This window comes from Anguilla anguilla, chromosome 16 (assembly GCF_013347855.1).
Source record: "Anguilla anguilla isolate fAngAng1 chromosome 16, fAngAng1.pri, whole genome shotgun sequence".
Classification (NCBI taxonomy): domain Eukaryota; kingdom Metazoa; phylum Chordata; class Actinopteri; order Anguilliformes; family Anguillidae; genus Anguilla; species Anguilla anguilla.
The window spans coordinates 23,040,372-23,065,894 of NC_049216.1; the positions used below are offsets into that span (position 1 = coordinate 23,040,372).

Below are 25,523 nucleotides of genomic sequence, written 5' to 3' on the forward strand. Positions count from 1 at the left end.
CTGAGAATCATGTGCAAATTCCCCCCCCACCCCCACCACCACCACCACCACCACCACCACCCCGTGGGGCAGTCAGTCACAGTTGGCCCTGTTCCAGGCTTGATCCATTCTGGACCTGCTGGCACATGATTACACTGCAGGATCAAGTGAGTGTGCTTCTTCAGGGTCCAATCCTCCCTAAAATCTGAGAATGAAGACCGGTTGAATTGGGATAGACATTCTCAATGGGGAGACTGTTTGGGTGCTGTTGCCATGGCTGTAAAAATTACACAGTGCAGTCTCTTGGCTGAGCCTGCAGCCTTACATTCATTATCAGCTCTTAGAAGGCCAGTCGACTTTGCTCTACAGTATATCATACGCTGCCTGCTATCCTGCTCTCTGTATTGGGTCATCAATATACATTAATGCCTGGCACAGGCGGGAAGAGGTTATATGTGGGAGGGTTAAGCCATTTTTTACACAGCTTAACTGCCTCCTACCTTTTCCCAAGTAGCAGAAATTGAAATCTTGTGAATGGGAAGTGTAACTACTTTCAAGATTCAGATTCACAGGGAGTGCACCCCCCTTAAAGATGCAGCTTCACTGACTGTACACCCCCCTTTAAAAGATTCTGATTCAGTGCAATCCCCCCCAGAAAGAAACCATAGACAAACTTCAGTTAACCACTTCAGTTATTTGTTTCTTTTGTTGTTTTTGTTTTTTCAACTCTTGAAGGAAAGTGTAATGCGGTAGTTTTTTTAAAAGAAAAGAATACCCATTAAACAAATGCATCTCGAAGCTTGTTGAACCAGCTTCAGCAGGATTGTAGAGCATAATAACATTTTGCAGATGTAACTGTGCAAGCCGTGGGCTGTTATGGCATCTAACAGGATTCTCTCCCAATCTTATTTTCCAGCCCGTTTTGTATCACTCAAAGAGATTATGATGCCTTTTAGCTCCACCCACTCTCTGTTGTGTGTCCTGCTGTGGTCTATAGTTTGGGCCCAGTGTTCCAATTCCGAGTCGGGCACTTCACCAAGAGCTGGCTTATTTCTTTCAGCGGTGTCATTTTTAATGGCTGTATCGTTCGTAATGGGCTGTCTTGGATCTCATCAATTATCTACACCACAAAACTTTGAACATGGGGAAAAAGGAAACCTATTTTTTAAAGCTTTGATTAAAAAAGTAATTTATCTTGTCAGAAGGGTCTCTCATGACACTGTACGAACTGGCCACAAATTACTTCAAGCTTTCACATGTGGCGGAGCCTGGAAGCGGGCCCATAATTGCGTATATTGCAGTATATGTGTAATGAATGTATGGTGGCCTGTCAGAGAGCCCTGCTCCTCTCATTAACACCCTGCGTTCCTTCATTAGAGCCACTGGAAGGCCTGAGCTCTTTATGTTATAAGCAAGCCTCTATTTGTCCTGGCTTTAAGTCTGCGTTATCAGCTGAAATCATTTAAAACCTATCAGCGCAAGTCACACTGCGACCAGATGCCTCAGCCAATAGCAGTAAACCTTCTGGCGTCAGCGATGGAGATGGACGGCGTGCGCTGCATTTCTCGTTTATCTTGGAAATGTGTGGGGGGGGGGGGAGGGAGGGAGTCATCTTACACGAAGTTCACTGTAAAGATTTTAATCAGTGTGGGCCATTGAAGTTTTGGTGGTTAATTTAAGATGTTATCATCAATAATTTATCATCCCGTGCCCCAGAACATGTCACTGCAGGCTATGAATAGCATTTTTTACACCAGTAATTTACATTATTTAAATATTTTAAATGGGTCTGATGTTTGCTTTTGACATTGGTATCCTTTTATACATATTTATAAAATCTGAACATAAAACAAACATCAGTAACTTTGCCTTTTTTGTTTTATTTAGCTTCTAAAATGATTTAATTGTGGCTGATCTCATGCATAGGAATGAGAGAATATAATATTGAGTTGCATTATTTAAGTGAACAGCAGAGAACATTAAAGATGTGTTGATTAAAGCAATTATACTCCGCTGTCTTGGCGATTCTGGATGCGATTACACAGTCAGTGGGATCCCACTCTATAGATGGTTACATTTCAAAGAGAGGAGAGAGAATGTCTGATGCGTTCTGTGGAAGGAACTCTGGGTCGGATTACAGTGCCTGCTGCATCACCCCAAGAGAGCAAAGTATATGGATTTATGGGTGTTTCACAGGTGTCGTATTCAAGGCAAATGTATATTATTTTCATTGCCAATATAGTTATCCAGGGAAAGTGTTTGAGTTCTGTATGAGCAGTTGCTCATGTTTTAGGTATTGTCCATTTACGCTACTGGATAGTTGAAGTGAGCCGCCTCTGTGCCACTCCACTGGGCCTCTCCACTGGTGTCTCTCCACTGTGCCACTCCACTGGGCCTCTCCACGGTGTCTCTCCACTGTGCCACTCCACTGGGCCTCTCCACTGTGTCTCTCCACTGTGCCACTCCACGGTGTCTCTCCACTGTGCCACTCCACTGGGCCTCTCCACTGTGCCTCTCCACTGTGCCTCTCCACTGTGCCTCTCCACTGTGTCTCTCCACTGGGCCTCTCCACTGGGCCTCTCCACTGTGCCTCTCCACTGTGCCTCTCTACTGTGCCACTCCACTGTGTCTCTCCACTGTGCCTCTCCACTGTGTCTCTCCACTGTGCCTCTCTACTGTGCCACTCCACTGTGTCTCTCCACTGTGCCACTCCACTGTGCCTCTCCACTGTGCCACTCCACTGAGCCTCGACTGCCACTATGCAATATCAGCAGCTTAGTCATGTATGTTGGTTTTGCTGCACGTCTTCAGTGTGTGTGTGTGCGTGCGTGTGTGTGTGTGTGTGTGTGGTAGAGAGTGAGACAGGAACATCACCAGGGACCTGATTTCCACTTTTACCTCTAAAATATGCACGGTGCCTTCCGGGCCTGTTTAGAGTGAATCTTCGCGTTTATATCTCGGGTGTCACATAGACGAATATCAAAGCCGGTACGAGCGAGCGTCAGTGTGGGGCGCCGTGGCGGGGGTTTTATTGTGGCGGGAGTTTTATTGTGAGAGATATATGTACCGTTGCAAGTCCACACTTTTGAAAATAAAAATGAGGGTTTTTAGTGTCATTGGTTCTGGCAGCACTGAGTGAATGGCCCACTTATTTATATTTACTGAGACCTCATTTGCATTTTTCTATTGGCTGAAATGGTGGCATTAGCATAGTGGCAGCTCCTCTAGTGTTTATTAATGTGTACAGTTTGTATGCTTTCACACATGTAAAGCAGGGTTTTTTTTTTTTTTTAGTGTTTTTTGTTTTTTTCACCTCTGATTCCCTCACCCCTCCACCCCCTTCAGTTAACTTGCTTGACTACACTGCAGTACACTTCCAAAGCGAGCTAAATCTACCCTGCGTTGCTTTCAGGCAGTGGTGACCAATCACTGTCTGTACACCATGACACTTACTGTACACTGATCCCATCTCTATCTGTAGCCCTGTCTGCTCTCCCCCAAGCCTGAATGAAATGGAAAAATGGATAAGGAGGGAGGATTGTCATTTCAAAAAATGCTAAATAAAATTTTATTAGAGTAGAGGTGATGTCTTGTTTGAGAACTCACAGATTAACTAAGATGCCTCCTTTGATGGGCTATTTTGGAGTAGTTGAATCGAAACCCCAATTAAATTTGCTCTGCAGGTTTGGATTGGATACAGAATTCATAGAAAAGAGTCTTAGAAATTAGATGTATCAAATGTTTTATTAGTACGACTGCCTATGCCTACAGCTCTTTGGATGTATTATTTGGTCAATTATGTGCTGGCTGATTTAGGAGACAGACAATATTATTCTTAAGTGTTTGGTGTAATTCTGCTGTTTTAAATTGGTTTCAGTAAATGTGAAATTTGTCCCATGTTGAATTCAGTTTGGTTGGTGTTTCTAGGGAACCGTAATGTCAACACTATCAGCATGTTTGTTCATTTGTGTCTGTGTGTGTGTGTGAATGTGGATGCTTGCACACTTGTGTGTTTGTTCTGGCTTGCGTGATATGCATTCGTGACCTTCACTTTATGTGGGCAGACTGTGTCTCTGTAGCGCTGCGGGATTACTATTCCGGTCAGAGCTTATTTCCACATGACGCTGTACCACTGCCTGATGGGTACTGCCCCAGATGAGTTTAGTTAATTAAACTTGAAATGGCAATCATGGCGAATCCCGTTCTCCTCTGTGGCAGCAGTCGCTCGATTATTCAGCACTAAATTGGTGCAGTTGATAGCCGCGTTATTGCCCCGGGAGACCGTTTGAGCTTCTAAGCCGCGAAACTCCGAAAGTCTTCATCCCCTAACTGCGGCATGAGAGTGAGCCATTTTGACGCCTCAATCAGCACTCCTGCACAGCATCCCCTCATGTGAGAGCTCATACAGATTAGACCACTGAGTCGGCAACCCTTCCACGTTTTTCTACCCCTCTCCCACCGAATTACAATGAGTGCTTCTTCAGAAAAGCGTTTGTGGCTAAACTGTGCGTCGAGCCTGGCGTGAAGAAGCTAACGGCTGTGACGCTACTGCGTGGCACGGAAACAGGGAAAGCGTTTGTGCAAATTCATTAAATAAACAAGGGCAGCTTGTCGCTGGATTTTTTTGTCTGTTTTGTCTGGCTGGCGTCTCTTGGAACAGTCGCATAATGATGCACCGTCTCCAAGCTGAAAATGCCCAAAATCTCGGTTTTAGAGGCCACTGAGCCTGTTTAGAGCGAAGTCTTTCAGAAAGTACAAATCGGTGTGATCCATTTGGTCTGTGGTGTTTATCTGCTATGATAGACGGAGTAAATTGAAAGCAATTTGGTGGCACCAAAGCATACCCGGCCTCCCTTTTATTGAATTGGAAAGTGCCGCTGGTCTTTCCCGATCCGGTTACGCTGTGCTGCAGTCGATCGCTGCTTCCTCATCTCGCTCCCATGCCGGGATTTACCCCGGCTTTTAGACCCGGGCCACGGTGATGCGCCGCTTAAGTGAAATACTCGCTCTGTAGATGCCCCCCCTTTGCCCAGTGCATTGCTGAATCTGTTAGGCTAATCGTCTTTCTGGCCTGTTTTACAGTAACAAGCCACAGCCAGGCACAAGACCAGCAGTCTGCACGGCAGACCTATCAGACAATATTTATGCAATATCCATAAAATGCAGATCCTGTCTCCCAAATGCAGAATACCATATGTTTTTAAGTGCAATGAAGAGATGTAAAACAGACCTGAGTTGCAGGTCATCTGGGAGGTGCTGTCCAATTTTCTCTGAGGTAATATCTGTATCACTCAGAATTGTGTGACCCCCCCCCCCCCCAATCTGAAATGTATGTTAATGTGGAAACTGTTATCTCCATTTGGCTTGGTTATCCAGAGGAAACTGAAGGAAGAAATTTAGGTCAGCCGTTTGGATTGGTGGTGAAAGGGGTGTAATGAGCCAGCCTGGTTCCAGCTCTGTGCGATTCCTGCATCCACACTGAGTCATACAGGGCATCTCTGCATTGTTAGCAGCAGTAGTGTGTGTCATACAGGGCATCTCTGTATTGTTAGCAGCAGTACTGTGAGTCATACAGGGCATCTCTGCATTGTTAGCAGCAGTACTGTGAGTCATACAGGGCATCTCTGCCTTGTTAGCAGCAGTACTGTGTGTCATACAGGGCATCTCTGCATTGTTAGCAGCAGTACTGTGAGTCATACAGGGCATCTCTGCATTGTTAGCAGCAGTACTGTGAGTCATACAGGGAATCTCTGCATTGTTAGCAGCAGTACTGTGAGTCATACAGGGCATCTCTGCATTGTCAGCAGCAGTACTGTGAGTCATACAGGGCATCTCTGCATTGTCAGCAGCAGTACTGTGAGTCAGACAGGGCATCTCTGCATTGTTAGCAGCAGTACTGTGAGTCATACAGGGCATCTCTGCATTGTCAGCAGCAGTACTGTGAGTCATACAGGGCATCTCTGCATTGTCAGCAGCAGTACTGTGAGTCATACAGGGCATCTCTGCATTGTTAGCAGCAGTACTGTGAGTCAGACAGGGCATCTCTGCATTGTTAGCAGCAGTACTGTGAGTCATACAGGGCATCTCTGCATTGTTAGCAGCAGTACTGGGTCATACAGGGCATCTCTGCATTGTTAGCAGCAGTACTGTGAGTCATAGAGGGCATCTCTGCATTGTCAGCAGCAGTACTGTGAGTCATACAGGGCATCTCTGCATTGTCAGCAGCAGTACTGTGAGTCATACAGGGCATCTCTGCATTGTCAGCAGCAGTACTGTGAGTCATACAGGGCATCTCTGTATTGTTAGCAGCAGTACTGTGAGTCATACAGGGCATCTCTGCATTGTTAGCAGCAGTACTGTGAGTCATACAGGGCATCTCTGCATTGTTAGCAGCAGTACTGTGAGTCATACAGGGCATCTCTGCATTGTTAGCAGCAGTACTGTGAGTCATACAGGGCATCTCTGCATTGTTAGCAGCAGTACTGTGAGTCATACAGGGCATCTCTGCATTGTCAGCAGCAGTACTGTGAGTCATACAGGGCATCTCTGCATTGTCAGCAGCAGTACTGTGAGTCATACAGGGCATCTCTGCATTGTCAGCAGCAGTACTGTGAGTCATACAGGGCATCTCTGCATTGTCAGCAGCAGTACTGTGAGTCATACAGGGCATCTCTGCATTGTCAGCAGCAGTACTGTGAGTCATACAGGGCATCTCTGTATTGTTAGCAGCAGTACTGTGAGTCATACAGGGCATCTCTGCATTGTTAGCAGCAGTACTGTGAGTCATACAGGGCATCTCTGCATTGTTAGCAGCAGTACTGTGAGTCATACAGGGCATCTCTGCATTGTTAGCAGCAGTACTGTGAGTCATACAGGGCATCTCTGCATTGTTAGCAGCAGTACTGTGTGTTGGTGTGTTAGCATGGAGAGGAGCTGCATGTCCTGAGACACAGATGAGAACTGCAGATGAGCAGCCTTATGCCAGGCGTAAGTCCTTAATTACAGCCTGTCACAAAATGCCTGCTGCCACAGTTCTTTAGGGGCAAGGATATGCATTGAATTTCCAGTTGAAATACTATTTGAACAGAGAAATAGTATTTAATTCAAGCTCTGCTAGCTGCCCTTCTTTCTCCTTTTCTCTCTCCTGTCTCGATCTCTCTCTCTCTGACTTGGTGAACACTCAGTGCTTTATAAAAAAAACAATTTTTGTCTTTCAAAGATAGTCTATTTTCCTCTGTGCTATTCTAGAGGTTATGTATTCTCAGTGCTCAGAACACTTCATGTGTAATGACGACGTCTGATGTATGGAGCTAAGCACCTGTCAATTAAACAACTGAAGCTTTGATATACCTTCAGCCTTGCTAATCGCTGTTTAAATAATGTATAATTTTCTATTGTTTTTATTCATTTTCTGATTTTCATTTGGGAAGTTAGTCAGTAGAGCACTGACAGATTTAGTGGTGTTACATATTTAGCATGAGGACTGAACAAAGGCCATTGACGGCAGTTCTAAATTCCATATTGTTGAAAGCGCTCCCTGGAGCCGTATCCAGCTGTGATTCATTGAGATGGGATTTGAAAAGAGAGCAGGTGATTAGATGAGATATTTTTATGTTCCAGTGGTGGATGTTGTTGTTTTTCCTATTTCCTCAAGCCCAGCATCTGAGTAGTTTGTGATAAAATTACAGTCCCTCTGCCTCCTGGCACGCGTGTTTCGACGCCTCTCTCTCTGGACCCTGAGCAGAAGAGGAGGGCTTTTGTGTTTGGGACCTGGGTGTTTTTTGCTCATGTGTTATCTGCGCTGAGCTCAGAGGTGCGAGGCTGTCCCCCCCACCCCGCCACCCCCCACCATGTTCCTCGGGGGCTTGTCCATGGCAGCTGACTCGCAGGCTCTGCTTCTTGTGTCATTGAGATAAGCGCTCGGTGAATTCACCCGAGCGGGAGTGCTCTTCCCGAGCCGCTCTGATCAAACGCCGCTCTCTGCTGAGTGCTGGCAGCTCGCTGATGAAGAGGGCTCGGTGTATCATTGGGACGTGTCTGAGGGAGACCTGGATTTATACACTCTCCCTCAGTAAAATTAGCACACTAGCCCAACACGAGGCAGCGCGGCTCTGAGAAACGGGCTCGCCGCGGCCGCGCTACTCATCCAGCATATAAATAAGGAAATACAAATACGTTTCTGTCACCTCCATTTTAGCTCCCGACGGTCTTCAGTTGCGGTAGCTGTGTATTTGGGGTGGTTCATTTTGACAGAACCCTGAAAAAAGAATTCCCCTGCGAACATATATTCTGGATTTCCATATCAGTCCCTCTTCTTTAAAGGCACTCCATCTCAGCTCATAAATCCTATTCCATTTACTGCTCGCATGCAAGAGAGATTTGGACATTGAGGTGCGGTCTCGGTTTGTAAACCTGCCTGGCTCTCTGGCAGCTTTTTGAGAAGTTTCCACCGCGTTGCAAGCTGAAATACGGTGATACCCGTGGAGCCGGTGCCTTTTGAAGTCAGATTGTTTAGAACAGGCTTTTCTTTGGTTATTTATGTTTTCCTTATCTTTTTTTTTTTTCAGTTTCAATCAGTGACTTGCGCAAGAGAAAACAAAACTGACAAACCGCTCTTCCTTGAACCTTTTTTTGTACAGTCTCACAATTTCATACCACTTTGACTATATGTTCCTGCATGCATCAAAACAGCCTGATTTAATTGCATATTCCTTAGCAAGTGGTTATTTATAGAACAGTGTTGAATCAGAGGGGAGAGTCCTTTGATGATGGATCATGCCAGCAGGTTCCATGCCTCCCTTCATCTTCTCAATCTCCACTCACCTGTAGAGAATGGCCAGGATCCCAAGGGTGATGACTGAATAGCCATTAAATACTGATGGAATTTGAATCTGCGTGTCTGTGACGCCTAGTAGTTTTATCCGACAAGTTTGGATGAAGATAATTGCAGCACTTCATCTATATTTATATTCTCTTAGTCTGATGGGTGTCTTAGTGCATTCGTTCCTAAAATTTGGGGGTGCGAGGTTCCTCCGTTAACTGGAATAAATATTTTGGTTTTTTTGTTAAATTGTTACTGCATTCCATTTCCATCCAATAGGGGGCGTTTGGTAGAGGAGTCAACAGTTAACCACTTTGTTTAATCAAAGCTCCTTAACTGAGGGTGGCCATTTTTGGGAGGCCTTACAATTAAGAAGTTTGGTAACTCCTGTGCTGCAGTACTGGATGCAGGAACCCATTTCCTCTGAGATCATCTTAGACCACAGTGAGTGAAATCAGATGGTCCACACAAGGCGGTTGACCTGAATGGGAAGGTGGGGCCAGCAGTCCTTGGGGTCAGTGCCCCAAGTCTATTCCAACGGTGTTTCCCAGCTGTGTGTCACATTGGCATGACCTCTGACCCGCCCAGTTCAAACCACCAGCACGCTGGGCTATTAGTGAGTGCCAGAGACACCTGACACCCAAAGCCGGTTTTCCACTGGAGGTGGAGCTTCAGGGCAGAGGGAGGCTTGTGCCTTTCACTTGGCCTGGCTGTAAGCAGTACTCAGCCATTTAAACCAGGCCCAGGGATGTTGTGCACCTCACACCTCATATTGTGTTTCACTGCACCTGTTTGCTGCAGCTGCTCTCACAACCTGGGAAAGTGGGAACTGAAGTTGAGTGGATAATTTTATAAATGGGTTTCCTTGTCGCAAATAAATCATTTTTTTCCTGGTTGTTACTAAGGCTGTCATCAAGGAGGTCCCAAAGTGTTCCATAATTTTGTGTTCTGTGCAGAAAAAGATGAATCGGCCTGTGTCCTCAATTACATTTTTGGGCTGCAGAGAAGGCACAGAGATTGGGATCTAACCCGTCAGGTTGGTATAAATATGATGAGATGTCTTGGCTGTGGGAAGCTGTGAAAGTCATTGAAATTATTTTAAAAGTTGCTGTAAAAGTCAGTTGAAGACAGCATAGGGAAGCCAGTGAACTGAATGTCAACATGAAAATAAGTCACCCTGTTAGTTTGTGTTTAGCAGATCTGTGCCTGCACATTGTATATACTGTAGCAAATGAGCAGATAACATGTTTCTTGTGCGTGTCATAACATGCATTTCTTCTTCTACATGTAAAAGTTGTGCTACAGTAGTTCAGCATTACTATTGCAGTATGGATTGTAGTCTTATTGTCTTTAAGAATGATAATATTTAATTATATTCTGAAATGATGTCAAAATAATCTTTAAATGTAAAAATATTTAATATGCCACTGAAGTAGACATAATAGTAATAGTAGTCTCTGCTTATCTAAAATGAATAATAATAGAGGCTTATAAAACATTAATATGGAAAGAGACTCATCTTAGCCTGATATGCTTCACACTAGCTACAGTAGATCATGATGTCATGCCTTGTCAGTTGTTCTCTCTGAAGATCTTCACATCCTCGCATCGCATGGCTTCCATAGAGCAAAAAAAAAAAGATCAGCACTCAGAGTGCCCCAACACACAAGTCACATTGTCCCTAGTGGTTACGAAAACAGCCCTCCCTCCAGTAAATCATGGGGTCTCCATGCCGACCCAATAACATAGAGCTCTTACGCAGGCCCCATCACTCACGGCGGCGTGCGAGCGCCCTGTCCCAGCTGACTACCGGCCCTAATTACCGAACCGCTCAGTCTACAGCGCGCCCGTCCCGTCCTCCGGCTCTGCTAATGGAGCCTGTTTGTTGCGCCTGCGTTGCACGCGGCCTCAGCGGCATTGATTCGCGCGCGGGTTTAAGAGCCGCGCGGCTCCGCGGATGATGAATACGCCCGGGGGATGTGGGCCACGCGCCTCTAATCAATCCCCTTTGTGTGTGGAGAACAGCGGGCCGCTCGTTCCTCACCGCGGGGCCCTGCGCTGCTGCACGGCGGCAGTGAGGCCGAGTCCGGAGGAGTCCATATTTCTGCAGCCTGTCAATATGGCGCGTGGCAGAGAAGCCGAGGGGCTCCTGATTGAAGGAAAGGCCTTAGCTCAGCTCTGTTCGAAAGTATCCATTTATAGGAGCTGCCACACAGTATGATCCCGTTGGAATTCCTGAGCCTTCGGATTGCGGGCAAGTCATCATTTTATTATGAGTTTACATGCATACAAGCAGAATGGATGATATGTATCCATCCATCTCTTATCTAACTTGCTTGTTCCTGGTCAGGGGGGCTGGAGCCTATCCCAGCATGCATTGGGCAAGATGTGGGAATACACCCTGGGCAGATCGCCAGTCTATTTCAGAGCACACAGACCATTCACACATTTATACTGGCTGACAAGTATCTCAAAGTTAATATTGCGTGACCCTATTTACAATCAACATGTCTGTACAAAAACGGAAGAGAGGCAAGATGAGAAGAAATCAATAAATACATAAGTAAAGAGGTGGATGTCAAGTCATATTTACTATAATATTTTAGTGCCATAATGTTGCATTTAAGGTTTGGTTTCCATTTTGTGTATGGTTAGTATTTTAGTTATGGATATCTGTTATGTCATTACTCAGCTGAAGGAAATGGATCAGAATGTATTGTCACATGGGCATGTGCTGTGGCCCATAATGTTCCAATCAGTACAACACAACAGTGTCTTACTTTTGTGTGGTTTTTCTGCATATTGTCAGAATTATTAACTATATATAATTATATATAATTATTTCAGCTGTCTTTTCTGACATAAGCCAATTATTTATGTGCATGCTTTTATTGGGTACCCACACAGTGTTTTTCAGACAGACAGAGACAGACATAAATAACTTTCTTTCTTAATTGCTTTGGCAGTGTGTAATTTACATGTATATCATGTCAGTTAAATGCAATGAACTGAATGTAATTGAATTGTGCTGAACTGAGAGGGGGAGAGAGAGAGTGAGAAAAATTAGTAAACTTAATTAGTGGCCTTGAGTCAGGATGGTGGTGGCTTTGCCTGAAGTCTATTTTTCCTAAGAGTTAGAGAGATAAATGGAGAGAGAGTCAGGGCGAATTGGAAGGAGCCAGAGAGACAGAATCAGAGAGAAAGCGAGAGAGAATCAGGGAGTCAGAGAGAGTGAATCAGGGTCAGAGAGGGAATAAGGGAGTCAAAGAGAGAGAGAATCGGAGAGAAAGAATCAGGGAGTCAGAGAGGGAGAATCAGAGAGAAAGCGAGAGAGAATCAGGGAGTAAGAGAGGGAGAATCAGGGTCAGAGAGAGGGAATAAGGGAGTCAAAAAGAGAGAGAATCAGAGAGAAAGAATCAGGGAGTCAGTGAGGGAGAATCAGGGAGTCAGAGAGGGAGAATCAGAGAGAGAGAATCGGAGAGACAGAAAGTGGAGCAGTTGGAAGCAGACGGGGGGAGATGCTAATTAGCGTCTGGTTCAGGTGGCATTTGTCACCCAGACGTGCCCTTTTGAAGGCTGCCAGGCAGACTGTGTGGCTGGGGCAATGAGAAACAGTGTGGAGTGGCCATTTCTCAACACCCTGGAGGCTTCGCTCCTGACACCCCTCCCTCTCACCCACGTCCTCAACACACGCCCCTGTCCCATCCACATTCACCCCACCCATGCACTGCTGGGCCCGAGTCAGAATCAAAATGCCACACTGCACTAACCCCCCCCCCCCCCCCCCCCCCCATACCGCCAGCCTGGCCGCGGTCCATGGGTCGGCCTGGCAGGAGGCAGGTTTCAGTCCTGCAGGTTTGGCAGCCGCCTTACCTGCTGCTGTCTGAAGGTAATTTGGATCAGCTGTTTTCGGTTCACTCCAGCGGAGATCCACCGCTCCCTGCACTGTGGGGTTCCCTGTACTGGCTGGATATGTACCATCTCTGTTTTTAATTAAAGGTTTAAGTACTTGTACTCTCAGCACTAGTGCCATCTGTTTTATGTATCATTGGGGATTTTTGATTATTCATACTTACATGATTTCTTTTTTGAAACGTATTGTTTTATTGACAGAAATATTATTTGGCTTGTGGGCTAGGAAACCCAGTTTGTATGTTTGGTTGTTGGATGCTGCTTTATATGGTAGTTCTTTTACGGGGGTCAGAAATTGCAATGCTAATTATATTTTTTGCTATTTTATTTTGTCCCTGGTAGTGCTGGAGTGAGAAATTCCACTGAGCCCTGAGCTTGTCTGAAGGGTTTAGAGTAGCGTTGAAATATTCCGAGGAATTAAGTCAATTTTAAACATTTTTCGAAAAGGAGCTTTGGGCTTGTTCTCATCTGAAATGTGTTCATCTCTTCTCCCTAGCCTGCTTAATCACATCTTCCTAAAATCAATAGTGATTAAACCAGTTAAGCGAGCTCATTTGCTGCATTCAGGTTCCAGGTGTAAAAATAATTTGAACTGTAATTTGTGTCAAGAGGGAAAAATGAAAGAAAGTTTGAAAGTCTAGGTTTAATACGACTGAGGTTTTTAACCATCAGGCTTCTAAACTACAACTGTATAAAAATAATGTAATTATTATTGGATACGTCATTAAAAGGAATCCTTACTTTCAACAAGATCATCAGATCCAACTCATCTGCCAGATTTCTCCATTCTGACACCTAAACCCCCCTCCCCCCCAATACCTGCACTTCCAAGTCACATCTCCTGTCTGTTCTGGCCCCCTGGTGTTGGAATGGGCTTCCCACTGCAGTCAGAACTGCAGAAACCCTGCCCACACAAGACTGAAGACTCTTTAGACTGCACCATGGCTCCCCTGGTGCCCTTTATCTACCCTATTTTTTTTATTGATCATTTAACGCGGAATGATAGTCGGCCAAATACTGTGCACATACCTTTCCTTATCCTTTCCAGCCATCTTGCAGTTTATGCTTATTGATTGTGAAGTTCGTATTTTGACAGGGATTAAGGAGTTTTTGTATCGAGCTGTGTTTTGTTTGAGGAGACATCTGTTTGAAGCCTGTGGCTCATAGTCTGTGTTGAGGATGTGTCCAGGCAGGGTCAGCCAGGATCTTTGTGCTCGGTCTGGCCGTGCTTTGGAAGCAGGCATTATTCAGGACCTGTCAGTTTTACCACTCATCTGTCTTTCCTCTGCTCTGCTGTCTTCCGGGACCTGCAGCCGGGCTCTTCTGAGTTACGGTCTGAAAAAGCACTTCTCACGGTGGGGGGGCTGGTCTGTGGGTGTTTCAGGGAAGCCAGCGGTGCTCTGTCTGTTTCAGACCGGGGGGCTTCTCAGTGCACAGCAAGCTGATGTCCTGATGGGTGAGGGACAGGGTGTGTGGTGACGGATGGGGCCGTGGTTCTCTTTGTTAGCCACTCCGGTAAATCGCCCCCACGTCCCCTCTGTCTGATGGCCTCGGCTTGGTGCCCACTTGGTGCCACACAGCAAACGGCGGCGACACTTCAAACATGCCCAGAAACGATCAGTGGGTGCTGATCGATACCCCCTTTAACTGGCTGCTCCAGAAGATGGGGGAGTTGAAACCAACCATAATTGTGACCGTTCACACAAACCCAGAATATTAAATTCATTGCAAAATGCACAGTGAAATGACCGATATAACAGTGTCTTGAAAGATTTTGAGATGGCTAGCAAGATGTGAAATCAGTGATAATAAAACACTGTGACCGACCTGGCATCTGGGGAAATCTCCCCCTGATATGAATCCTTCCTGCACGTTGACTCCTCTAGGTCAAAACAGATTTTCATCTCTGCAGTGAATAATGATCTCTAGAGTGTTCTGCCTGCTCTCCTAAAATTGTTCTGTGAGTGCTTTTTCTATTTTCTCCATACTCCTCTGGTTTTTCTGAATATTCTATATTCAGAACGTTGATTTTTCCCATTCCTGGTTGTGAACCATTTGCAGTGTTGGTCAGGCGTTGTCAGGTTCACTGTGGGGTGTAGGTATTTAATTGCCAACCCTTTTTATAGTCTGCTTACTGCCGGGTCAATACAAGGTCTTATTGATGAGCTTTTTTTAAGCAGGAGGATAATCATCACATGACCAGCCACTCATTATTGTTGTTGGATAAAGGCCCCACCCCTGAATTTCATTAGTGGTCCTAAGAAACTGTATTAGGACAGTGTGCGTGGGCGTTTATTTGTATTTTTCCATTTCCTTTCATATTTTTCCTTTCATATTCTCATACTATGAAAAGCTAAGGACACTGAGCCTGGGGTGAATAAACATGTCTTTCACCGATTTGTTTTGTTTAGGTGTTAAATTGGTTGTCTTTGGGACTAAGCATCAAACTGGTTCACTGAAGTGAACTCCAAAGTTCTGGGAAGTTCCTTTGCTTGAACGGTTGGGAGGTGACGGGATTGTGATTGTATTTAGTATGGATATTGTCTCCTGTCCAGCCCAACTGATAGGCCCAGTTAAAGGATAAGGCCAACATAGTTTTATATTTCTCTTAAAATCAACATATCTTATGAAAAGATATACAAAAAGCCTCCAATGAATTTGTTCCACCAACAAGTATCATCCATGTAGCCAACACCAGATAAATCCAATATCCTGGCAATTATAGAACTTCATTGTTGTCCAGAAACTAATAAAACAAATCAAAGGGACACATTGGTGGTTTGGTCAGCATAATACATCATTATGATGAACCTGGCCTTTATACATTTTACTGAAACAGCTTTATGAAGTGACAGCAATAGTTTTTTTCGTATGTGGAACGTATCAGATGTATACAAATGCACAGCACCGATTTACCGATTTAAGTAGTCCCCACAGAAATGAACACTTTGCTCCATTTTGAAGTAAATTTGGTAAACTATATGGGCCATGCTTTTCATAGCAGGTTGTGTTTTCTGAAAATTAAAATGTCTTTTTGTATTTAATCATTTTTAGCACACAATTTGAATGAATGGCCTATTGGTCGAGTGCTAAATGGGGTAGGAGAATGTCAAACAGTATTGAAGAGCTGGACAGAAGAATTGTAGGTCTTCGGCCTTATCCTTAAATTCCCGAGCGGAACTGTTTACAGACAAACTGTATGGACCACTGTCTCCGTGAGCGGTTGGGAATGGAATGGCCTTCCACATCCCTGTCCCAGAAACTTTTGGCCGAGCAGAAACTCTTTCCGGACTCAAAGTAGGCCAGCGACCCTGGGAACAGCCATCAATTTATATCAGGTCATAAAAGAAAGAAAAATAGGGGAAAAAAGGATTATGGTATGGCTGAAGAATGGGCGGAATTTCCTTTTGTTTCTGAACGGTGCGCAAAGAGCTTCCTCCAGCTGGCAGAGGTGAGCCGAGAGATGCGACTGCTGGAGACTGTTTTTTTGTGTTTCTGACAAGGAGGGGTGCAGATTTGTCACTGTCCAAAATATATCAAGGATTTTGTTCAACAGCCTGGGTAAATGCTTGTTAGATGAGACACCTTGAATTGAATGGTAGGTCTCGTTATTTTGTCTTTGTGCGTGCGTGCGTGCGTGCGTGCGTGCGCTAGTAGCACAGTGTGAATATTGTTATTTTAGGTTGAGAATTCAGTCTGTTGCTCTGTTATCGCCTCTGTATTCCCACTGCGGTAATCAGGCTGGTAAAAAGTGTTACCTGGCAACCCGATGGCAGGCCGGAGCTGCTGCAGATGCACGTGTGCGCTGGGTTGTGAAATGCACTTTGGGTTTATCGGCCGGCTCCCAGGAGCCGCCGCTCGCGCGCCGCGCTCTTATCGCGCCCCCGGGTCCGCTGCCTTACTCCAGCGCCTCGCCCCGGTCGCGTCAGCTCACGGTTCTGTTCTCGGGCTCATCTGCTGGGTTCAGAACGGCGGAGATGGAGAAATGGGTTTTACCCAGGGACAGGAAGATGACAGGATGAGGGCTCTGCTCTGTCTGTGCCCCCCACCCCCACATGTACCCGCGTTCCCGTGTCCCCACACACCGGATTTGACCCCTGCGACCCTGCCGCTGAGCCTTGCCCCACCCCTTCCCCCTCCCCCCCAGGCATTGTTCAGGGTGAGACGAACAGGGTGTTCCTGGCCTTTGCCGCAGACGTCATTACTGTGGTAACCGCGGGCAAGGGAAGGCCCTTCTTCCTTCCCGCTTGCCCTGCACTGGCGAGAGAGGGAGGCCTCCCTAGCACCACCCGGGCCTGACTGCCTCTCTCTCTCTCTCTCTCTGGCTCTTTCTCTCTCTCTTCCATATCTCTCCTTACTCTCTCTCTGTCTCTGGCTCTTTCCCTTTCTCTTCCATATCTCTCCTTCTTCCTCTCTCTCAGTCTCTCTCTCTATCTCTCTCACTCAGAATTCAGCCTCCAGTGCTCCAGGTATTAAAATGAATGAAATACAGATTAATATTATTACAGAACACACTCCATTATTCAAGACTCACAAAAATCCACTTACAGGCTGAGTGAAAGATTTGCCAGCATCGGTGATAGTGATGTAGGCCTTTTTTATTTCTAATTCCCTCCTTGGCCTTTTCAGGCAGCAAGTGAATCTCTCTCACTTTGTGTGCCCTGTCGGAAGTGGGTTGGATCTGAGCTAGAGCCAGCAGCAGCAGCTGATTGATGGGTGGGTGGATGGTTTTATGCAGGGTCGGTGAACTCCCTGCACTTCTGCCCCTTACAGCACATTACCCAGAATGCTGTGGGCCACCTGCGCCTATGAACACCAAAGGGACAGTATGAAGAATGCCACATGCCATCCTATCAGCTCTCTGGAGGCTGCTGGGTGGAACTGATTCTAGATCAGTGAACAGCAGTGCAATGCCACAAGTCAGAGACATGGGGAAGAGGCTCACTGTGTCTAGCAGCTCTAACAACTTGTCTGTCTGCCTGCCTGTGAATGTGTATGTGTGTCCATGCGTGCATGCATGTTCGTGTCTGTGTGTGTGTGTGTGTGTCCATGCGTGTGTGCATGTTCGTTTCTGTGTGTGTGTGTGTGTGTGTCTCCATGCGTGTGTGCATGTTTGTATGCAGGCATATAGACAAAACATGGATCATTTCACAAGACCACAGTGCATTTGCCCGGAGGGTGAGAAGGCACATGGGTATGGGAGGTTTGAGAGTTTGTCCTCTCTGGCTCAGGTGGGCAGTTTCATTGATAAGAGGATTGTTGTGTATTCCTAGACCAATCTGCTTTTAATTGGAATCCTCAGTTGCATGTAGCTGAATGTCCATAATTATTTTATTTTTTTTTTTTTTTTTTTTTTTGTGATACAATTAGAAATTAGTTGTGGAAATGTGAGCATGTACTGTGTGGATAACTAGAGTGAAAACAATTTAAAACTTTTTTGGGTGGAAGGTTGGAAAAAGGAGAGCCGTAATTTGCATAGACCAGCTACTGATCTTTTAATCAAAGATGATATCAAAGAGCTTGTGGGGATGATGGGACTGAAACTAATCCAGGAATTAAGGCTGTGATGTTTCCCTGCGTCTTTCAGAATCGGAGTCCATTTTAATGTCCATGTGTGCTCAGATAAAATGGAGAATGCACGTGTTCCTGCAAGGCAATGGGCAGAAATTAGGCCTGTTGCCCAGTTCATTTCAATACAGCTTTGGTACAATGAGGGTCAGTGTCCATTTGAAATGGTGACTGTTTTTAACAGAATTGAGATATATAATATGCTAACAGTGAGCTCCATAATGGTTGGGACAAAGTAGTATTTTTTTTTTCTAGATTTGGCTCTCTACTCCACAATTTTAGATTTGTAATCAAACAATTCACATGTGCATTAAACCAGTAATGCATATTTCCTACGCTATATTGTAAACCCTCAGTCATCGTTCGCCTTTTGCGTGGATCATGATGCAGTAGATCCGTGTGATTTTCTGTTTGGCGTGGGCTGTTTTAAGAGAGAGTGGTTTCCAAATCCTTGTTTAGTGTCATGCTCTCTGTAATGCCGTCTTCTGTACGGTGCCCCCAGTGCCCGCTGTCTGGGTTTGTCAGTCCATTAATCCCCCCATTGTCTGGTCATGAGCCGGACCGATTACAGCCAGGACCGCTGAGTTGAGTAGCGCTCCAAAAATAGTGCAGAAAATAGCTGGCCGCCACTCCGCATTTCTGACTTAATGGCATAATGCTGGGACGCACGCGCCCCTGGAACACTCTGTCCCCCGTGGAGACTGGCTGCGCACAGGCGGGCCGAGAACGCTGCTCAGCAGAGGCACCTAGTGGCAGGTTTATGCTGGTGCGGCTTCCTCACTCTGAATGTGTTACTCTTGTGATTCATCTCTGGATTTTTGGATTTAGTGGGTGTTTTGTTTTTATTTCTTTGGTGATTTGCAGCCAGATTGTGTGACAGATGTCACTAGTCATATATTTTATATGAGATACAAGATACAGACACATCAAGAATTGAGATTATTTAAAGCTCTGAAATGTAAGAGACTTTTATACTTTTATTTTATTATACCAGTTTTAACCATTGTAATACTTTATGGCTTGGAATGCATAATGCACAGAATACTTGCCTTACTGAATCTTCCTTTTCTAACTCTTAACCCAAGTGTGAATAACCTGTGATTAAACTAGCAGTAAATATGGGATTTCAGAACATTCATTATTATTCATTATTTTGTATGCTTCTGTGGCCCTGTCATCTTTTTCTAACTGTCTTGACTTTGTTCTCCCTTTTCCTTATATAACAAACGCTGTTGTGTTTTTGGAAATACTGTTCTTTATCAGTAGTGGAAAGGCATGCCATGTCAATGACATGCCATGTTTAGTTTCAGTAGTGCTTAGAATATTTTTATGTGTGGGAAGACTCATTTCTGCTTGCCTCATTACCCATGATACACCTGTGATATCATGAAGCTTGATTAGGTGCAACTTCTGGTTTCATCATATACCAGTGTGACTGAATATATCAGTTATGAATGAATGCTGTGCTTTCCAGTGCAGTGAAACGAGTTTGGTTGAAGCGTGTGTAAAAATAGCTGCCTGCGGATACTTCCTGCCCTCATCAGTGTGCTGATTCCACCTTCGCTTTTCTGTCCCTGCAGGTGGTGAAAACCAAGCCCTGCCCAGTGTTCCAGACGGCCAATCAGGGAGCCCATGGAGGGGTTCCCGGTCCACTGAACCACAGCGCAGGCCAAACCTGGTACTGCAACCATGTCTGCCTGCAACACCTTCACCGAGCACGTGTGGAAGCCAGGCGAGTGCAAGAACTGCTTCAAACCCAAGAATCTGCACCGCCTGGCCGAGGGGGGCCCTAAGAGAAGTGGGGCCCCTGAACGGGCGGCGCCCCGCCAGAACCCGGCGCCGTCAGGGGGGAGACCCAACGCCAACCTCAGCGGCGGCGGAGCCGGTTACCAGCGAGGGGGGGTATCCGCGCGTTCCGGAAGCTTCCGCCCCCCAGTGGCCAAGAAGCCGACCATCGCCGTGAAGCCCACCATGATGCTGCCCTGCACGGCGGGCGTGCTGGACGCCGAGGGCAACCAGACGGCCAGCGATGCCAGCGAGGCGGGCAAAGCCTCGGCCTTCACCGTGTGGAACTGCAACGGACTGAACCGCAAGCGCCCGGGCGGAGTCAACAACAACGAGGGCGAGGGCGACGAGATCGAGGGGTACGGGCCTCGCGCCTGCCGGGCGCCCCTCAGCCCCGGCGGGGGCGGCGGGGGCAGCAACAACAACGGGCTGACGGACGTCCTGAAGGAGATCGCCGGCCTGGTGCCCAGCCCGGGGGCCTCCAGCTCCAGGGACCTGTTTTTTGGGCGCATCAGCTCCTCCTACAAGCGCTCGCTGGAGCGGGGCCTGCCGGCCGCGGGGTGCCTGGCCGCGGGGAGCCTGGCCGCGGGGAGCCGGGAGGGGGCCGCGGGGCACAAGCGCGTCTCCCTGAGCGACAGCGCCGAGGTCATCAGCGCCGAGGGCGGCCGCTTCTGCTACCCGGAGTTCTCCAGCGAGGACGACGAAGACGAGGACGATGAGGACGATGAGGAGGAGGAGAGCGAGGGGGACGGCGAGCACGAGAGCTGGGACGAGAGCGACGAGGAGCTGCTGGCCATGGAGATCCGCATGCGCGGCCAGCCCCGCTTCGCCCACTTCCGCGCCGCCACCCTCTCGCCCGTGCCCTTCGCCGCCGGGAAGAAGTGGAACACGGTGCCGCTGCGCAACCGCTCCCTGCAGCGGCTCTGCGCCGTGGACTACGAGGACAGCCTCAACGGCTACCCGTCGCTGGGCGACTCCAACGGCCTGCCGGAGGCCGGCTTCTTCTCCAGCCCGGAGCCCACCACCTCCCCGGAGTCGTCCTCCTCCCTGCCGGAGGACTCCCGCACCACCTCCAGCAGCAGCAGCAGCGTCGCCCCCTACGGGCTGTCTAACGGACTGCACTCGCCTGCTGCGCCGCCCGCCAGGGAGCCGCCCCCCAGGGCCCTGCGCTCCCCCCGCGCCACCGAGACCCACAAGGCCGTGCTGGCCATCCGCCTGGAGGACCAGGAGGGGCAGAAGGCCGGGGCGCCTTTGCCCCTGGCGCTCCCCGGTCAGCCAATCACCATCAGCTTCAGCCCCAGCGAGGAGCAGGCCCGGCCCTACCGCGTGGTCAACCTGGAGAAGCCGCCCGTCTGCAAGCCCTACACCGTGGTGGACGTGTCGGCCTCCATGGCCGGCGCCGAAGACCGGGCCCCCGACGGCCCTGCCCCCAAACCCAAAGGGCCCTCTGTCTCCTCCACCCCCAGCTCTCCCCTGGGACAGCCTATGTCCCCCCTAAGACAGCCTACGTCCCCTCTAAGACAGCCTACAACCCCCCTGGGACAGCCAATGTCGCCCCTGGGACAGCCTATGTCTCCCCTGGGACAGCCTATGTCTCCCCTGGGACAGCCTATGTCTCCCCTGGGGCAGCCTATGTCCCCCCTGGGACAGCCTATGTCTCCCCTGGGGCAGCCTATGTCCCCCCTGGGACAGCCTATGTCTCCCATGTCTCCAGCCTCTCCCACTTCCCCAACGGGGGCCACACCCTCATCGCTGCTCAATGGCTCCCGCAAAAAGTCCAGCAGCATCCGCTACCAGGAGGTATGGACCTCCAGCACCAGCCCCCGCCAGAAGCTGCCCAAGGTAGAGCTGGTGGGTGGCGGAGGAGCCCCAGGGCCAGCCGTCCTGCCCAGATACTGCAGCCACAAATCGGCCCCCACCTCCCCGACAGCTGGCCTTTCTTCCTCATCCCGGACGGTGCCTGTGAAGTCGCCCAACCTGTCGGAGATCAAGTTCAACAGCTACAACAACGCGGGCATGCCCCCTTTCCCCATAATCATCCGGGACGAGCCGGCCTACCCCCGGGGCTCCAAGAATGCAGTCAAGGTGCCCATCGTCATCAACCCCAGCGCCTACGACAACCTGGCCGTCTACAAGAGCTTCCTGGGTGTGAGCGGCGAGCCGGCCCCGTCTGGCAGCAGGGTGGCCAGCCACACCTACGAGGAGATCGGGTCCTCCGAAAGCGTTAAAACCCCCACCCCCACCCCCTCCCCCTCCACAGACGCGCCCCCTGCAGCGAAGGCGGAGTCTGTTGGAGGGGAGGACAGAAAGCCCGGCCCGGTGGCGCAGAAGATCCACGAACTCAACGCCAGAACCACTACGGACCTGAACACTGTGAACGCCACCGTCGCCTCGGCCTCTGCGCCTGCTGCTATGGCAACGGCCACCCTTTCTACACAGGGGGCCAGCATGGCCAAAAGCGTCACCCCGGGCCGGTACCGGAAGGGGAGCGGGGACACTGCCACAACCGGCAAGGAGGCCGGCTGCCTGGGCACCGGGACGAGCCATCGGGAGAAGGCCAGCACCGTCCTGTCTCAGATCGTGGCCTCCATCCAGCCCCCCCGGTCTCCGCCCGAGTCGCCCGAGGCGCAGAGCAAGACCTGCAGCGTGGAGGAGCTGTACGCCCTGCCGCCCGACGCCAAGGAGACCCTCAGCCGGCCCAAATCCCTCTTCTCCACCGCCGCCGAGGGCTGCCTGTCCAAACCCAGGAAGGACACGCTCACTAAGCCGCTGCCTAAATCCCACAGTGCCTCGGCCCCCGGCCCCGCCCCCGGCCCCGCCCCGCCCACCAGCCCCAAGTCCGAGCCCAACGCCCCCTTCCCTCCCCCCAGGTCCACCTCGTCGCCCTACCACGCCAGCAACCTCCTCCAGAGGCACTTCGGGAACTGGACCAAGCCGGCCGCGGCTGGGGGAGGGGCCAGCGGTCGCCCCAGCGACGGGGAGACGAGCCCGGGCAGCGGGGGCGAGGGGGGGCGGCGGACGGCGGCGGCGGCCGAGAGCGCCAAGCCCAAGCGCTGGATCTCCTTCAAGAGCTTCTTCCGCCGGCGGAGGGACGAGGAGGAGCAGCGGGAGCGGGCGGAGCGGGAGAAGGAGAAGGGCAAGCTGGTAGGGCTGGACGGCACCGTCATCCACATGCTGCCGCCCCCGCCCATACAGCGCCACCACTGGTTCGCCGAGGCCAAGACCGACGACCCCAGCCAGAAGCCCACCCTCATCTTCACCTACAAGCCGGAGGGGGGCGCCAGCACGGAGGACGACGGCGTGGAGGAGACCATAGAGACCACGCAGCTGCTCCCTGCCGAGGAGCTGCGGGAGACCGCGCTGCTGTCCCCGGAGTCGCCGGGGCAGGTCGGGGAGAAGCAGAGCGACAAGGACCTCAGGTAGGGGCAGCTGATCCAGGTCTCGCACTCACTGCAGCAGCCAGCCCACAGCGCTGTGTGCCTGTGTTTACGGGCTCTGCTCGTTCGTTGTTCAGTGCCTGAGTCTGCTCCGCCTCGCTGTGAATGTCACCGTCTGCCTTTCTTCAGCTTTGCCCTAAATAGCTGCCCTGTTTCCACCTGCTTTGTGGTGCTGCTTCCAGGTTTATTGGCCATTTGAACTTGCGCTTGCCCAACGGCTTTTCACAATTGCCTACTCACTGAATGAATGGCCTTCAAGTCTTACCAACTTTGATTTTCCCTATGCTTTCATAGATTTAGTTTCAACTTTATTATTATTTTTTTTATGTTACATTTAGCCCAAATCCAGACAAATTACTTGAGCACTAACAAGCTGTTCATTGCTCGGATGTGTTGATGCTTTTTGTTTTGGCAAATAGCTGTAAATGAGTTCTGGGCCCAGTGATTGTGTTTGGCCTGAATGTGTGATCGGTCATTTCAGCGTTTGCATCTGTGCAATCCTCGCTCAGTTATGAGAAATTAGCAGATTTTCCGTCCTCTGCGTGCAGTTAATTAAGCGATATGGCTTGAGCTACCGTGCAGAGGACAGGGGAACCCAGCAATAGGCATTACTGGATAGAGATTTGTTTAATCAAGGTGTTCCAGGACTGTTACCCATTAATTAACTGAAGCATAATTTGCAATTTAATGCTCTGCTCGTACTCGCATTGCCATCTGTAATCAGCAGTGTTCAAAGCTCCAGTGATGGATTTCACTGAGTTTTTGCTTAAATGAAAGGACACGTTGGTGGGGTTTCTGTGATGTCATCAGCCACCATACATGTTTCATTTTCCCCTCACAGATGCTGAAACGCAACTTCATTCAGATGGTAAAAAATGAGTGTTTCTTTATCTGGCCTGGTTAGAGTCCTGGAAGGTACTCATTCTAATTTAATGAAACTGTAATAAAAAACAATATTAGTGATTGTAACAGTATGGGTAATATTTTTTTATTAAGGGAGGACCTGTTCTTAGCACTTTCTGTGACATATTGATAATAAACGAAGACATAGCTCCATTGCAATCAGTAGTTGTCTCCACTCTGCCCCCTGCTGGTGCCACCTCCACTCTTTGTGATTCTACCCTGGTTAGTGAGTGGTCAATGGAGCTCCAGCGTAGTCATTGTGAGTTACGGCAAGCTGTTGTGGACACAGAGCAAAAAGCTCATGGCCATTGTAAAATAGCTTTGGTACAGAATATATATGACTGTATGGCTGTCGTAAAGGGACTTTGCTTTAGAAGCTGTGTAACTGTAGGGCCATTATGAAGGTACTCTTGCTTGAGAAGCTGTGTGACTTTGGGGCGGTTGGATTTGAAGGAACTTACTGGAAGCTGTGATGGTAAAAACAAGCCACCTTTGGACCAGACCCCTCCGAGGGGCTCGGTGACTGCAGAGCGTGTCGGATACAGACACGGTCTCCAGGGACGTCCAGCATCCGTAGGCCTGCTTTCCCGTTCCCAGCCCCCAGCACTACAGACTGTGCGAGCGGACCTACCATGCTGTACACCATCTGTTAACTGGCCTCTTATTAAAATAACTGTATTTATATTGCATCTTAATACCAGCAGTTGCTTGCAGCCAAAGATACATTCGCAATTTTACTTAACATTTGAAATGGAAAATTGAAAGGGTACGAACATCTACAATTATTATTATTATTATTATTATTATTATTATAGCATTGTTAACATTAGCAGGTTTACTCTTAGATTCACTCAAATGTGCTTGGCCAGTCAGAATTGCATCGACAGGCATAGGCCTACAATTTACGTTCCTTTCCATTTCATGTACGATAAGAATTTTTTTTTTTTTTTTTCACAAAGACAAGTAACAGGAAGAAAATCAAAGAAATGTCCTTTTTGACACCCAGTTCAGACCCCCTGAACTGCCATGGAGTCCAGGCTATGACCCTCCGCTGTAAGCAGCTGTCAGTCATCCGCCCCTGCCTTTTCACAATAGTGCTAGTGACATTAGCCATCACC

General features: G+C 48.5%; 1 protein-coding gene across 2 annotated transcripts in view; it reads left to right on the forward strand.

Annotated features, from left to right (window-relative positions):
* peak1 (pseudopodium-enriched atypical kinase 1) overlaps nucleotides 1-25,523 on the forward strand; it is a 120,327-nt gene that overhangs the window by 70,177 nt on the left and 24,627 nt on the right. For both annotated transcript variants that reach the window (XM_035395671.1, XM_035395672.1), the window contains one exon: nucleotides 19,861-23,484. In XM_035395671.1, coding sequence (XP_035251562.1) covers nucleotides 19,970-23,484 — 3,515 coding nt within the window. In that variant the 5' untranslated portion in view covers nucleotides 19,861-19,969. The remainder of the gene's footprint in view (nucleotides 1-19,860; nucleotides 23,485-25,523) is intronic.